The sequence below is a fragment of the Bos grunniens genome, chromosome 15 (assembly GCF_055505025.1).
Source record: "Bos grunniens cultivar Pamir isolate PY7600 chromosome 15, Bosgru_T2T1.0, whole genome shotgun sequence".
Lineage (NCBI taxonomy): Eukaryota > Metazoa > Chordata > Mammalia > Artiodactyla > Bovidae > Bos > Bos grunniens.
In genome coordinates this window covers 51742073-51757294 of record NC_141179.1, presented here as the reverse complement: position 1 = coordinate 51757294, position 15222 = coordinate 51742073, and the positions used below count along the sequence as shown (strand labels likewise).

Here is a 15222-nt window from a genome sequence, read left to right as displayed (position 1 = left end):
GTCCCCTGTCCCCTCTTGTAGGAAACAAAAGGCTCCCAGTCTCTGGGGAGTCCTAGCCCATGCTTGGTCCCTGCCCAACCCCCAATGCCCAGCACACAGGGAGGAGCCAGGGCCATTGGAGACAGGAGGTTTTATTGATGCTGATGGGGGTAGGAGGGGCCCCCAGGAGCCCGGAGGGTGTGGGGGTGGGGCTGAGTCGGTCAGCGGATGCTAAGGCTTAGGCACATGAGGGTAGGTTAGGGCACATTCATCTTCTTAGGATTCTGTGGCTCCTTCTCTGGGGCAGGGAGAGCACATCATGAGGGCGGAGCAATCGAAGAGCAGCGAGGGAGAGGTTAGGGATGGCAGAGCGCTCCTAACCTGAGAGAAGGCACCACAATAGGCAGCAACATCTGGTCAGTAGGGGGAAATGGGGAGGGGGCACCTGGTTGGCTTCTTGGGGAGGGGCCCGTCCTCAGCCTGGGTGAGCTCTCAAGAATACCTGGTGTTCCCAAGCAGAGTAGGGCAGGGCCCAAAGCCCCTCTCCCTGTGGGCCTCCTTCAGAAGAAAAAGGCACTCGGGGAGCCCCCTTGGCAAGGGGTGCCAGAATTAGTCCTTAAGGCACAGCTGGGGGCAGACAAGGCGCCAAGGCACAAAGGCACAACTGGTTGGGGGGGGGGCAGGGGCAGCCTCCAAGCTGAGTGCCAGGGTCACAAGAGGACACAGGACCGCCCACGCTTGACAGGCGTGGGGTTGAGCACAGCCCGGACAGCCTCGGCAAACACTTCCTTGACGCCGTCCTGCTGCAGGGCCGAGCACTCGAGGTAGCGCACAGCGTGGATCTGCTTGGCCAGCGCCTGGCCCTGCTGCGGCGTGATGGGCGCCTGGCCCTGCTCCTTCAGGCGCCGCAGGGTGTCAGGCTGGGCTCTCAGGTCCTTCTTGGTGCCCACCAGGAGGATGGGCACATCAGGGCAGTGGTGGCACACTTCTGGATGCCACTTGTGCCGCACATTCTCATAGGAGGGCGGGCTGGCAATGGAGAAACAGATGACAAACACGTTGGTCTGAGGGTAGGAGAGTGTGCGGAGGCGGTCGTACTCCTCCTGGCCCGCTGTGTCCCACAGGTTCAGGTTCACCGTGCGCCCGTCCACTGCACTCTGGGCGCTGTAATTGTCGAACACTGTGGGGATGTACTCCTTGGGGAAGGCGTTGGTCGTGTAGCAGATGAGCAGGCATGTCTTGCCCACGGCTCCATCGCCCACTACCACACACTTGATGCTCTGCATCGTGGGTGCAGCTGGAGGCTGTGCCTCCTTCCCGTTCTGGGTCCCTCTGGATGCAGTGACCTGTGGACAGACGAGAGGGATACTCTCGGTTAGGGAGTCCTGAGAAGAAAGGATGGGGGCATACAGAGGGGAACCAGCTCCAGTTCTATTAACCTGACACCATCCTGCAATCCCATCAAGACAGACCACAGACAGACAGACATAAAATGGGAGACAGGTCCTGAGACCAAGCAAGGATGCTCAAGAATAAGGAGGCTGGCACTAATGTGTAATATATTATGTGAAGCATGTAAGTTCTGATGGCAGACTAAGGTCAAAATCTAGTTCTGTTATCTCCTAGCTTTATGACCCTGGACAAATTACTTAACCTCTCTATGTCTCATTTTCCTAATCTGTAAAATGGGGATGAAATAATACCTACTTCACTGGGTTGTTGTGAGGATTATATACATTAACATGTGTAAAGCATTTAGTACAGGCTCTGGTCATAATACAGAGAAGGCGATGGTACCCCACTCTAGTACTCTTGCCTGGAAAATCCCATGGATAGAGGAGCCTGGTGGGCTGCAGTCCATGGGGTCACTAGAGTCAGATACGACTGAGCAACTTCACTTTCACTTTTCACTTTCACGCATTGGAGAAGGAAATGGCAACCCACTCCAATGTTCTTGCCTGGAGAATCCCAGGGACGGGGTAGCCTGGTGGGCTGCCATCTATGGGGTCACACAGAGTCGGACACGACTAAAGTGACTTAGCAGCAGCAGCAGCTGGTCATAATAAGCATTCAATAAGTATTAGCTACTTTTGGCCATAGGACTGGAAAAGGTCAGTTTTCATTCCAATCCCAAAGAAAGGCAATGCCAAAGAATGCTCAAACTACTGCACAATTGCACTCATCTCACATGCTAGTTAAGTAATGCTCAAAATTCTCTAAGCCAGGCTTTAGCAATACGTGAACCGTGAACTTTCTGATGTTCAAGCTGGTTTTAGAAAAGGCAGAGGAACCAGAGATCAAATTGCCAACATCTGCTGGATCATGGAAAAAGCAAGAGAGTTCCAGAAAAACATCTATTTCTGCTTTATTGACTGTGCCAAAGCCTTTGACTGTGTAGATCACAATAAACTGTGGAAAATTCTGAAAAAGATGGGAATACCAGACCACCTGATCTGCCTCTTGAGAAATCTGTATGCAGGTCAGGAAGCAACAGTTAGAACTGGACATGGAACAACAGACTGGTTCCAAAGAGGAAAAGGAGTACATCAAGGCTGTATATTGTCACCCTGCTTATTTATCTATGCAGAGTACATCATGAGAAACACTGAACTGGAAGAAACACAAACTGGAATCAAGATTGCCGGGAGAAATATCAATAACCTCAGATATGCAGATGACACCACCCTTATGGCAGAAGGTGAAGAGGAACTCAAAAGCCTCTTGATGAAAGTGAAAGTGGAGAGTGAAAAAGTTGGCTTAAAGCTCAACATTCAGAAAACGAAGATCATGGCATCCAGTCCCACCACTTCATGGGAAATAGATGGGGAAACAGTGGAAACAGTGTCAGACTTTATTTTTTTGGGCTCCAAAATCACTGCAGATGGTGATTGTAGCCATGAAATTAAAAGATGCTTACTCCTTGGAAGGAAAGTTATGACCAACCTAGATAGCATATTCAAAAGCAGAGACATTACTTTGCCAACAAAGGTCCGTCTAGTCAAGGCTTTGGTTTTTCCAGTGGTCATGTATGGATGTGAGAGTTGGACTGTGAAGAAGGCTGAGCACCAAAGAATTGATGCTCTTGAACTGTGGTATTGGAGAAGACTCTTGAGAGTCCCTTGGACTGCAAGGAGATCCAACTAGTCCATTCTGAAGGAGATCAGCCCTGGGATTTCTTTGGAGGGAATGATGCTGAAGCTGAAACTCCAGTACTTTGCCACCTCACGCGAAGAGCTGACTCATTGGAAAAGACTCTGATGCTGGGAGGGATTGGGGGCAGGAGGAGAAGGGGACGCCAGAGGATGAGATGGCTGGATGGCATCACTGACTCGATGGACTTGAGTTTGAGTGAACTCCGTGACTTTGTGATGGACAGGGAGGCCTGGCGTGCTGCGATTCATGGGGTCGCAAAGAGTCGGACACGACTGAGCAACTGAACTGAACTGAACTGATTTTTCCTCCAGGAAGTACTGACACCAAAGGACGGTGCAGATGTGTAGGGATCTACTAGACCCTCTATCAGATATGCACCCCTCCCACTGGTATACTGGAGACCGCTTCTGGCACAGGTTACTCTGAGATGCAGCCATGGGTGGAGCCTCCCATCTCAGGACCCACCAGCCCCAGAGCACTGACACTTCAATTCCAAACATGACATCTTGGCTACTGACTGCAAACCGAAACGTGTTATGAGAAGCCTGTTGAGTAAGGGGCACAATTCTCTAGGCAGCTGCCAATCTCAAACTAGGGTGCCCTGGGAATGGTGAAAAGGAGGGAGAGCTTACACCATCATTCGTGGAAGCAGGGGAACCCTATCTGGACACACAGAGCCAGGCTGGTGACTCAGTGCAGGGGAACACTGGAGATAGAGCCAAGGCTGGGATTTGGTCTGGAATCTGGGTGTGTAATGATGAGCGAGGCAGAGGCCGGGGGTCCCAGACGTCTGCATCTTCTCTCAAGGAGGGTTAAAGCCCAGCCAAGAGGGATGAACAGAAGAATAAGACAAAAATTTGATTTTCCCCTTTAATCTATCCCTTTCCTGAGATCATGGCCTGTGCCTCTGAAGAATCTGAGCGGCTTCTGGACTTTTGGGCAGAGAACAGTGTCATTAAGTACTATCACTGAGAAGATATGCTGGTATCAGACTGGTCAAGGATTCTAATCACAGCTCCACTAACTAGTCAAATATGATTCTCAGGCAACATATTTAAGTTTCCTAAGCCTCAAATTTTCTCATCTGTAAGATGGGGATAGAGCTGGTGAGACTATAAAATAAGCTAACATGTAGAGAGTGTTTGGCATGAGGCATGGCACACAGGAAGTGGCAAATAAGTCAGCTGCTGTAATTATCTGTGGGGTAAGTTTGAGAGGAGTCCCCGTTCCAACCATCACCTGGTCACCTCTGCAGCTCACAGGCCCTTGAGGTGAGGAACTGCTCTTCCGAATTCTGGAACAGAACAGAGCTTCCGGAAACCCTGTGATTATTTATACTGCTGTGGCAAGGGTAGTCCTCTAATTGACTACTTCCTCTCAGCCACGGGGGACTTTTTCTGGCTAGTATGTGACTTCCTTTCCCTGCAGCTCTCTCACAACCAGGTCCCTGCTCCCTGGGAGGGGACAGCTCTGTGTATGACAGTATGACACACCCAGTTCTCTTAGCTATCTCCTGCTCCACCCAAGCGCTATCATCCCTGGCCCATCTTCTCCATTTCACTTTATACACAGCAAAACTGTACCCTGGTCTGCCAACACTTATCCTCCAACCTGTCCTCTCAACTATTGGTCCCAAAGCCTCAAAAATCAAATTTGGAGGGACCAGGGGGAATCTACCACTGGAAAGTAGAAAAGGAATCCTGGTGGTGTGGAACCTGCATAGAATCCAGGGCTTGGTCCCTCCCAGCTCCCCCTCCCAGGCCCCAGCTTCCCCTGGGACCAGCTGGGAGGGAAGTGAGTTCATTCTATGAGGCTGCCTCTCTGGTTTACAGTAAAAATATTTCCATCTTATTTGCATGAATAAATGTGTGTTCAACCTCAGAAGAGCAGATAGAAGGCCTCAAGGGTATGGGTCCAGAAAGAAGACAAGGACCCTCTAGGGCACTTGAGGATTTGGGACTGAAAGTCAAGAGAACTCAGCCAAGTCCTAGCCCCAGGGCTGCTTTGCTGCCAACTCACTGCAACCAAGCAAGAGGCACTTACCCTCTCTGGGCCTCAGTTTCCCAATCTGTGAAATGGAGAGAAAAAAGCCTGTGCAAGGATACTAAGTGGATGAGATGAGACACTAAGAAGCCTGGGGGCAGAGGACAAGATGGTGGAGATAGGAAAGGCCCCTGGGAGCACAGGGTCGGGGTGGGAAGGTTGAGTCAGTCAGCAAACGCCTAAGACCTTGGCACCTGAGCTCAAATCAGGGCATGTTCATGTTCTCAGGATTCTGTGGCTTCTTCCTTGGGGGAAGAGACAGCATCTTGGGGAGGCAGTGTTGGTGCCATTCCTCATGTCCACTGGAAAGTTGAGGAGAACCCAGCATCTTGAAGAGCAGATGCTCTCTAGGCCTGTAAATCTTTAGCTGCACACAAAGCAGGGGAGTGGCCATGGCTGTGTGACCAGGAACTCCCCCCCGCAAGCCCAGCACTGGGCTGGCCTAGGCAGGAAGGCAAGGAGGGGACTCTAGCTGACAGTCACAAGGCCAGAGAGACCAGAAGTACAGCTGGCTCCAGGCAGCTTTCTAGGGAGGGGTTATCAACCAGCAATCAGTAAATCAGCCCTCAAAGGAGCGAGGAGGGAGCAGGAAGCTTCCGGGCTGGTGAGGGAACAGGGACTGACACCGGAAAAGAATCACGAGGGAGGTAGTGTCCAGAAACAGGCAGGGCAGAGGCAATACAACATAGGGCCAAGGGCACCAGATCCCTGACTCTGACCTTCTGGGATCACCTGCTGACTCTACCCCTTGATTAAAAGCCCTCCACGGTACAACCCTTTACAGACCACATGGTATTACATTTTTTCATCCTTCTAACAACTCATTGGTACTATTCATACTTGCAGATGAGGAAACAAACCCAGAGCAGTTAAAATAACTCAACATCACACAGCTAGTCAGCACAGGACCCTCCCCCCCTTTTTTTAAACACAGACTCCAATTTTGCAATCCAAAGGCCTATGCTTTCCTCAGTGTGTCACACAGCCTCCAAGTTACCCTTACCAGCTGACTTTGTGACCTTAAGCCTGTAACTCACTTCCCTTCCTGGAACCTTAGTTTCTTCATTTGTATGACAGGCGTGATAAAACTCACCCTCCCTGTCTCAAAGGGCAGCAGGGAAGATCCTGGGCACAGGGATGAACATGCTTTATAAACCTGGACGTGGGCTGCACATAGAAGGTGGCAAAGGCAAAGCCTTTCCTACCGACAGGCTGGAATCATTGAGTATACAGGTGCTTGAGAGGTGGCAGCAGCCCAATTCTCCCCATTCAGGGACAGTTCAGACCCTTATCCTCTCTCCCAGGACAACTCTTTTCTCTGAACACCTATGGCCTGAACTGGGTCAAATAAGTTCCCATAGCTCATTTAAGGAGGGCGCATGCTCAAAAGGTAGGATCTAGCCTGTACCATGCAGGATAAAGAACAGTCAATGCTGTAGGAGGCCAGACAAGGACAATGGCCTGCCTGGGGCTGGGGGATCGACTGTAACTTATTCACTAGGTCACTTAAAAAAAAAAAAAAAAGAACTTTTGTTTAGTATGTAAATAAACATTTGCAGATTAGTATAGTCTTAGCCATATTATAATGACTTGTTCTGGCTTTCTATTCTCAGCTTAATTCAGATCATGCCTGGTCCCTCATCTTGGCTTTCAGAGTTATTCATAATCTGGCAAAGGTTTTGGAGTCAGATAAAGAATCTGCTTGCAACGCAGGAGACACAGGAGACTCGGGTTCGATCCCTGGGTCAAGATCCCCTAGAGAAGTTAATGGCAACTGCTCCAGTATTCTTGCCTGGAGAATCACATGGACAGAGGGGCCTGGCAGGCTGCAGTCCAAGGGGTCACAAAGAGTTGGACACAACTGAGTGACTGAGCACTCTACACATTCCACAGAGCTGGGTTTAAATCCTAGTTCTGCCATGATGAGCTAACCCTAATAGTATCAACCCTATAAGGCTGTTATATAGATGAAGTGTGTTGATACACAATGTGTATGTACTAAGCAGGTACTTTGAAATGGGAGTTCCCTGGTCCAGAGGGGTCTTCACTGTCCTATGTAAACAGGCCAGGATCATTCTGGCCTCTGAACTTTTCCTCCTGTTCTTCTCTCTGCTGCCACTCCTTCTCCCCTCTCAAATCTTACTGACTCAAGACCTGGCTTAAGTCTCATGGTCCCAAGAGACTACTGAATTCTCCTTTCTTTGAACTTCCACAGTATGGCCACCCTTGTAACCCTCCTTTGGCTCTGAGTCACGATCCTTCTGCAGTAGTCACATACAAGTTCCTTAGCTTGTGGATGCCCCCCTGACCAATACTGAAGCTTGACCTCCTCGACTCCCCCACCAAAAAGCTGAGTACAGGCTTCTGATCTGCATGCTTCTGTTTCAGTTACTGAGATCTGCATAAACAGGTCAGAAGCCCAGAACTGGACTGACACCTCCATAGTCCAAATTGCAGTGCTGAATCTTACTGGACAGGAGTAGCAGCCAAAAGCTTTGACTGGGATAGGCAAGAATCTTTCCTCCCAGTACCAGTTTGACCTGGCTCCCGCAGGGAGCACAGTCCAAGGGGCTCATCCTATCTGAGCATAGTCCCCAGAGCCTAGCCTGTACCCAGTGGGGCCTGGTCTTGGGGTGTGGCCCAGGCAGGCCCAGAATGGGGGAGGGAAAGGAAGCAGCATATTGCCTGATTGCCAGATCTCTGTGGCAGTTGTAGCAGGGGAAGTGTCCCAACTGGGAGTGGGGGAGGGGAGGAATAGGCCCTAAGAGCTGGGGGAGTATGAAGGCAGTGGGAACTTACTGGAGCCTTTTAATCTTCCTCCCTGACACGGGAGATCCCCTCCTGCAGTCCTCCCTGAAACTCATCCTAACTATACATCACTCGGGGTATTCTGATCCTAGGCTCTGGCCACATCACCCAGATCCTCTCCACAAGCAGCCTCCACATTCTCTTCCGTAGAACACATCAAGTAGCCATATTCACTGTCCTGGTGAGAATCCAGCATTTCTCCATTTCCACCCTTCAGTCTACCACTCAGCAGCTCAGAAGACTCCAACTGCCTCAAAGGATCCCCTAATTTGTCCTCCAGAGCCAAGCACCACTGCCACCTCCTCCAGGAAAGTTTTTTTGTAAACCACCCAAGTCACCAATGACTTATTCCATCCAAGGTCTGGGTCCTGATTTTCTCACAGGTGCAGTCTATCTCAGTCACGTGGAAGCTTATCTGAATCTCTTGTCACTAGACTGGGAAGGCCTAGAGGGTAAGGTCCTGGCCATGTCTTTCTGGGCTAAGCATGGCATGCAGTGGCTGTCAGTAAATAGCTGAACGAACTCAATCTGTCCTTCATGTCTTTGCACATGGGAGTTCCTCTTTCTGGAATTCTGCTCCCCTTCCACTGTCACCCCACTCCACAGCCTCCCAGTCCTTCAGGGCCCAGCTCCATTCCCCAGCTTCTCAAGGACAGCATCCCTTCTGCCCCACCTCCCCCAGTACTGTTATTTAGGTTCATTGTGCTGAACTAACATGAGCTTCATGAGGAGGGAAATCTGTCCTGCCTACTTCCACAAGCCCAGCAGAGGGCTGAGCAAAAGCTGCAGACTGACTGACACCTCCTCTCTCATCAATTCAGACTTTGATTCTGGGAAGAAGGAAGGGCCTCCAGGCCCAGGAGACACCAGACAAGGGTAACTAATTTCCTCCCCTTGAGTATGATTTAGGGTAACTGAGGGAGTGCCCTGTCCCTCAGCTGGAAGAGTGAGAGGGGTTGGAGCAGGCATAGCTCTAGTCCAGTGGTGATAAGGAAGATGGGTAGGAAAAGTGGTACTGATGAGGCTAAGGACTGGAATATCTGAAGACCAGGGCTGGTCAAAGATGAGGTCAGGGTCATGGTCATGGTCAGTGTTAGAAACAGCTTCAGAAGTTCTGCCAGTCTGTCTGTTTGTTTGAAGGGGGGAGTAGGAGAGGCATGGTACGAAGAGGCTCAAAGGGGCTGCAGCTGGGCTAGCAGGAGGAAGCTGGGGGAGACATGAGGTCAGCATGGGGCTGGGACCAAGCCAAGGGCTGAGTCTTGCTTTTTCTTCCCCTTCTCCCATCAGCAGGGACAGAACCCAAGACAGCCTAGGTTCCCAGCCTTAAAAAAAAAAAAATCACGCTGGAGAATTCTCCACCTCTTTCCATTCTCCACCCTTTAGCCCCCGTGGAGGATCCTGCAGACAGAGTAGGAGATGGAGGGAGTTGAGTCTACCCACTAGGGATTGGGGAGGAGGAGGGTACAAGACAGATATAGCTGGGAGGGGTGTGGGAGGCTGGGGCCCTTTCACTCAGTCCCAGCTCCTCTCCTTCTCCTGGTGTCCGAGCACCTGGGGTGCTCCACATACAGCCAGCCCCAGGGCCAGCGCAGCAGGCTGGGGCAGCTAAGGAGGCTGCCCTCCTCCCCCACCAGGCAGCACAGAGGAAGGCTGAACACTTGCTTCCTCCTCCTTCCTCCTCCCCACTAACAGCAGCTCAGCAGTCCTGGGGCCCCACGGAAGGCCCGTGAAGTGGCACTTCCTTTGCCTCTGCTCATTTCACACGAGGCTGTACAGAAGTGCCATCCTCCCAATCCTGCCTCCCCACCTGAAAATACCCAGAGACCCAGGGCTGCCCAGACACTTCAACACCGCCCCAGACCTGAGGGGGTTTCCACAAGGGAAAAAAACATCAGGGAGGAAACTCCGGCATCTATTTTCCACTGTCAGTGGGGCAGAGCTGGAGCCGGGCATCGGGTACTCCCCCATGTTGCTGTCCCCTGGCAAAGTCCCTGACTCTCTGGCCTCTTCTCTTGTGCTTTGGGGAAAGGGGCCACACACCCAGACAGCTACTTAGACCTGTTCAAGGTGGGGTCCAGAGTTGGGGGCCCCGCTCTGAGGAGCCTCTTGAGGGAAGGAGAGTCAGAGCTATCAGTATTCCGTATGCTCTTTGGAGCTATTGATAGGCAATTCCTTACTTCTGAAGCTGAGCCACAAGACAGAAAGCTGACAAGAGTTAGTTACAGGATTGTGAGCAAATCCAGGACAAGGACCTGGGTTTCCTGACCTCTAGCCTGGGAATGGGCCCACTGCTCTGACCTCATTCAGGATGACCCTACCATAGTTTATCCCTTCAGGAAATGGGCCAAAGGGGCCAGGTTGACATCTGAGCCTGTTTTGCTTCCAGGCCCTCATGCCTAGCCAGTGCTGGGGCATCCGTGATTCAGAACTGACATTACTGGACAGACAGCCACTCTCCCAGCTGAGGAGAGCCTCCTCTAGGCTCGAGCTCCGGGGGAGATGCCCTACCCCCATGACATGAGGACAAAAGAGGAAGCTGGACCCTGGACAGGAAAACCAATCTGTTCTGGGGAGGCGGCCCAGGCTTTGTCTTTGGTTTCCCTCTTCATAGAACCCTATGAGCCTCACCACTCACAGGTATACACTGTGTATGCAGGAGGGGTCTTTAGTCTGGGCCCCCATCTTCTTTTCAGTTGCTCAGCTACCTGCATTCTAATATCTTCCCAACTGTCTCACTACAGCCACAACCTCTCAAATCTTCCTGCTCATGACCCCCTAAAAATTTACACCAGCCACTTCATCTGCCGTAACATCTTGCCAGAAACAACTCTCCGTATCTTAGATTCTCAACCAGGATCTTGACCTGAGTCACTTCTCTTCATGTAAAGACCCTGACCATAGTTTTTTTAGCCAAGACCTCAATGGTAGCCTCCTATAGCAGGTACATATTCCTCACCCCCACCCTCTGCAAAATATTTTCCCACTTAGATTCCTCCCACCTTGGTTATATTTTTCCGGTGGTGGCTTTCATGCAATTAGCTCAAACTTTCAGTGGGGCCAGGTCTTGTCTGGGAGAACCCCTGTTTCATCCATCCTATCTTTACTCTTAGAATTCTGTTGGTTGCTCATTTATCTAAAATAAGTACTGGTTTGGTAGGTGGGAAGTCAGGACTCCTGGGTGGTTTTTTAACTGAGCCCTGATGCTGGGAAATTCCTTGCATATATGTCCTCCCCTGAGCTGGGATTTTTATGCAGGTCCTTGGGACTTCCTGCTGGGGCCAAACCTCTATACCTCCCAGAATGTCAGTAGGACAGACAGGAGTGCGGAGGAAGAAACAATCATGGGAACAGACAACTGTGAGAAGGGAAGGAGACATAATGGGGTACAGGAATGGTCCTTAAACCTAGCTGTGCTTGGGAATCCCACAAAAGTAGCACTTGCTGTCCTCCACTTCTCTTCTAGTGGAGAGAAATGAATAGAGTAGACCTGAGAAGGCAGAGGGAAGCATGATCTCTCAGCATGCATCCCAAAGGCTCTAGAATGGGGACAGCAAGGCTTACAAAGAGCCAGGCCGGATTTCAGTTAGACTCGGAAGAAATTCCCGACAGAGAGGGAACAGGCTCTTAGGTGAGAGGGAGAATATTAAGGATGCCTGAGGAAGAGGGGTAAGCAGAACTCTAGAGAGTTTCCTGGTCACCAAGGCGTTGATGCCGCCCAGGGCACGTGGGAATCTGGCCTGGGCAGCCCTGAAAGCAGCAGGAAAGAGCAGGCAGACACCTTTGCCTCATACCCCTCTTTTTTTCCTGAACTGGAACTAAGACATTTAAGATTGAAGTTAAACCAGCCATAGTCTTCCCTCTTGAACCCTGTACTTTCCTTCCGTCACACCTAGCTGACCTGGTTCCCTTCTCCCCACCAGGCGGTGCTGGAACCAGTGAGCAATGCAGTCAGGGACCTTTAGGCTGTCCCCCAGGCTCCAGGCCTGGCCTCTTGACTAAGCACCTAAGGGTCTGGGAGATTTTGATTTCCCACGGCCTCTCTCACCAGTCCTATTCAATATTGTGTCACTCTACCCTGATACTCCGAATGCTACAGACTGCTTCCTCCTACCTAACCACAACCTCACCCACTGCAGGTTCCCTTCATTCTGCTGGCTTCCCCTGCTCTGGGCCCTCTCAAGGCTGAGAGCAGTTATTTTGTCTCCAAAAGATAAAGATATGTACGTGTAGACACTTGCACGCACATACACATCTACAGAGGTTTTCCAAACCCTTCATCACTTTTATCAAGGGGAGGCTGCAGCCCGCCTCTCTGAATTAGGGTGGTCTGAAAGGTTCCCCAAAGCTGGAGATTCTTTACTGAAACGGAAGGAGAAGACAGGGATCCATCAAAGTGAGGGCAGACGGAAGAATCAAGAGGGTGGATATGTGTGCAGAGCCAGAAGCTGGGCAAAGAAGGCAGCAGGGAGGCCACAGGGAGAGGACAAGGATGGACAGAGAAGCAGGGCAGGGGAGAGGTCAGGGGCCAGGCATGACTGTGTGTTTGGGGGAAAAGCAACTGGAGAGGATGCGAGAAGAGGGTGACAAAGGCTTTGAGAGTAGAGTCTGAAGAAGGAATGGAGGAAGACAGAATGAGAACTTGTAGAGTTCAGGGACTAACAATGGGGGAGAGGGAAGACTAGGAGATGGCTCATCATTTTCCAAGGCGAGAGTCTTTGTGGCCTCCCAGAAGCCCTATTCTCTCCATCTCCTACAAACAGTCCTGCTCTCAGTGAGGCCCTCTCGCTAAGGATGATCAGCACCTCCGAGTAAGAGCCCTTCCACTTCTGTAATAGGGGAAGACCTGGTTCCTTTCCTTCCTCCGTCTACCCCGCCAATGAGCAGTGCCAGGCAACGGCCAGCTAGGCATAGCCGATGTTTGCTCACTACAATACTTGTTTCTCCGTTCCAGGGATGGAGAGGTTATGCTTCAGACAGAGACACACAGAAGCACTGGGGTCGGCCGGGGGTCCCCCACCCTCCTGAGCACAGAGGACCCTTGGGCTGCAGTCTGGACCGGCGTCGATCTTCCAAGGAAGGAGCTCCTTCTCCGCAGCCCAGGGCTTCAGAGGCAATAGACAGCCTCTCCCTCTACCTCACAAGTGTCACAACTGCCAAAGCAGTTCTCTAGCCCAGGGGCCCCTTCCCCTCAACACACTTCAGAACAGCCCTCCCGCAACTCCTGGGGGCACCCCATCTCTGAGTCCCATCTCCCAGCTCTGAGGTCTTCCCCTCAGAGACTTTTCTCTCGGAGCGGGAGCCCCTCCGACCTCAGGAGTCCCTCGCGGCTCCCGGGGGCCGGTACCGCCGCCATCGGTACAGGAACCCCCACCCTCCCGGAGCCGTCGCCGGCTCGCAGTGGCCCGTGCCCGTCCCCGCCCCGCCCGGCCGGCCGCGCCCGCCCAACTTGGAGCGAGCCGAGCACCTCCCGCCGCGGCCTCCCGAAGCCAAACTTCCCGGGCCTGCGCTCGCGTCCAGTCCCGGGCCGGCCGGGCTCCCTTTCCCCGGACCCTCAGCCCGCCGGCCGGTGCCGGGCCTCACCTGGTGCCCTCCCCGCTGCGGGGGAGCCGGGGGCGGCGGCAGCTGCTCGGGGCTTGAGAAGGAAGTGAGAGCGGGAGGCCGGAGGAAGTGGGGGGGGCGGGCCCGCCGGCGGGGCGGGGCGGGGCGCGGGAGCGGGCCGGGCCGGGGCGGGGCCCTACCAGGAAGTCAGCGGGCCGGTCCCCCCCACCCCCGGTCGCCCCCAGCCGGTTGGCCCCCGGTGCTGGGCTCCCTCACCCCAGCCCTTTACCTCTGAGGCCTTTTAGGTCAGGGCGTCTAAGGTCAGTCCTCCCAGCCTCCTTCTTGCCACCCTCACCCCAGCAGAGGCCCTAGCCTAGGCGCTTGGGTTTTGTACCCCTTCATCGTATCTCGCCCCCACCCACCCCTGCGAGAAGATGCTGAGAACGGGCGCCCCTAGGCCTGGTGCCTTCAGTCAAGCCCCGGGATCGAGCGATGGCCCAGGCTGGGATTTGGCTAGAATGGGTCCGGCTGGGACAGTCCCCACCCCTGCCCCGAGCCCCGGGGGAGCGCGGGGTGGCGGTGATTCAGCAGTGGGAAGGCCCCAGACCCCTGGGAAGGGTGCGGAGACTGGGGGAAGGGGAGCTGGCGTCAGCACCCGGGGAAAGACAAGATCAGCAGAGGCGCAGGCGGAGCCGCGGGCCCCAAAAACAGGATGTCGTGTCGTTGTTCCGCACCCGGCGGCTCCGCGCGCCTGGGCTCCGGGGAAGAGGCGGGGCGGGGCCAGGACGTGGGGCTCCCCTCGCCCCCTCTTCTCGCTGGGGCGCGCAACTGCTTGGGACAGAAGGACCGCACCCAGCCCTGAATCCTGCCGGGGCCCTGGGGACGGGCGGGTGGGCGGACTCGTGGGCGCCCTCTGGTGCTTCTGCTCTTAGGTCTTGCGCGTGGAGCTCTGACTTGAGAAAATATTCTTCGTCCAACACAAACTTTCTGAGTGCCTACCACGTGGAGGGCTGCGTGCTAGGTGCTATAGAGGAAAACAGAGACGTTAACGAAAGGCTCCTTGTCTCCAAGAGGCTTTCCAGAGAAAGAGGAAGAACAACTCCTAGAATAAACTGTTCAACTTTTCTGAGCCTCCATTTTATCTTTGGCGATATAGAATGACATCCCCGTCATCCTGTAGTTGTGAAGATGAGAATGGATGTAAAAGGCCTGCTGCCAGTGGCTGGCTCACAGTAAACACTCAACAAATACTTCTTTTTCTCTTTTTAAAAATCATATTAATGTAAGAATGAGTTCCCAAAACACAACGTGCCTGCCCACATCTTGGGGTCTTTGTGCATTCTATTATTTCCGCCTAACTTCTGTATTGACTGCCAGGCGAAATAGACTCAGCCTTTCACAATCTGTCCTTAATGGACCACTGCCTCCAACAAGACACACACACACACACACACACACACCACCTCTGCCTTGCACTTGGTAGTCTCTCCCAGTGCTGTCTAATCGAAATGTGAGCCACATATGTAACTTAAAATTTTCTAGTGCTGACATTTTTTTAAAAAGTAAAAAGAAGGAATTCCCTGGCAGTTCAGTAGTTAGGACTCCACCCTTCCATTGCAGGGGGCACCTGTTCAGTCCCTGGTCAGGGAATTAAGACCCCATCAGCTGTAAGTCCTTCCCCCAATTTAATTAAAAAGAAAC

At 52.7% G+C, this 15222-nt stretch overlaps 1 protein-coding gene across 1 annotated transcript; it reads right to left on the bottom strand.

Moving 5' to 3' along the window:
* Window positions 1-115: 115 nt before the first annotated feature.
* Window positions 116-13635, bottom strand: RHOG (ras homolog family member G). Its single transcript, XM_086340510.1, has 2 exons — window positions 13564-13635; window positions 116-1325 (listed from the first exon to the last, which is right to left on the bottom strand). Exon 2 carries the CDS (start codon window positions 1263-1265, stop codon window positions 690-692), a length of 576 nt encoding a protein of 191 aa, XP_086196636.1. The 5' UTR covers window positions 1266-1325; window positions 13564-13635; the 3' UTR covers window positions 116-689.
* Between the last annotated feature and the right edge of the window lie 1587 nt (window positions 13636-15222).

Coding starts and splice junctions, on each gene's coding strand:
- RHOG (XM_086340510.1), bottom strand. CDS start 1,265: ATGCAGAGCATCAAGTGTGTGGTAGTGGGCGATGGAGCCGTGGGCAAG.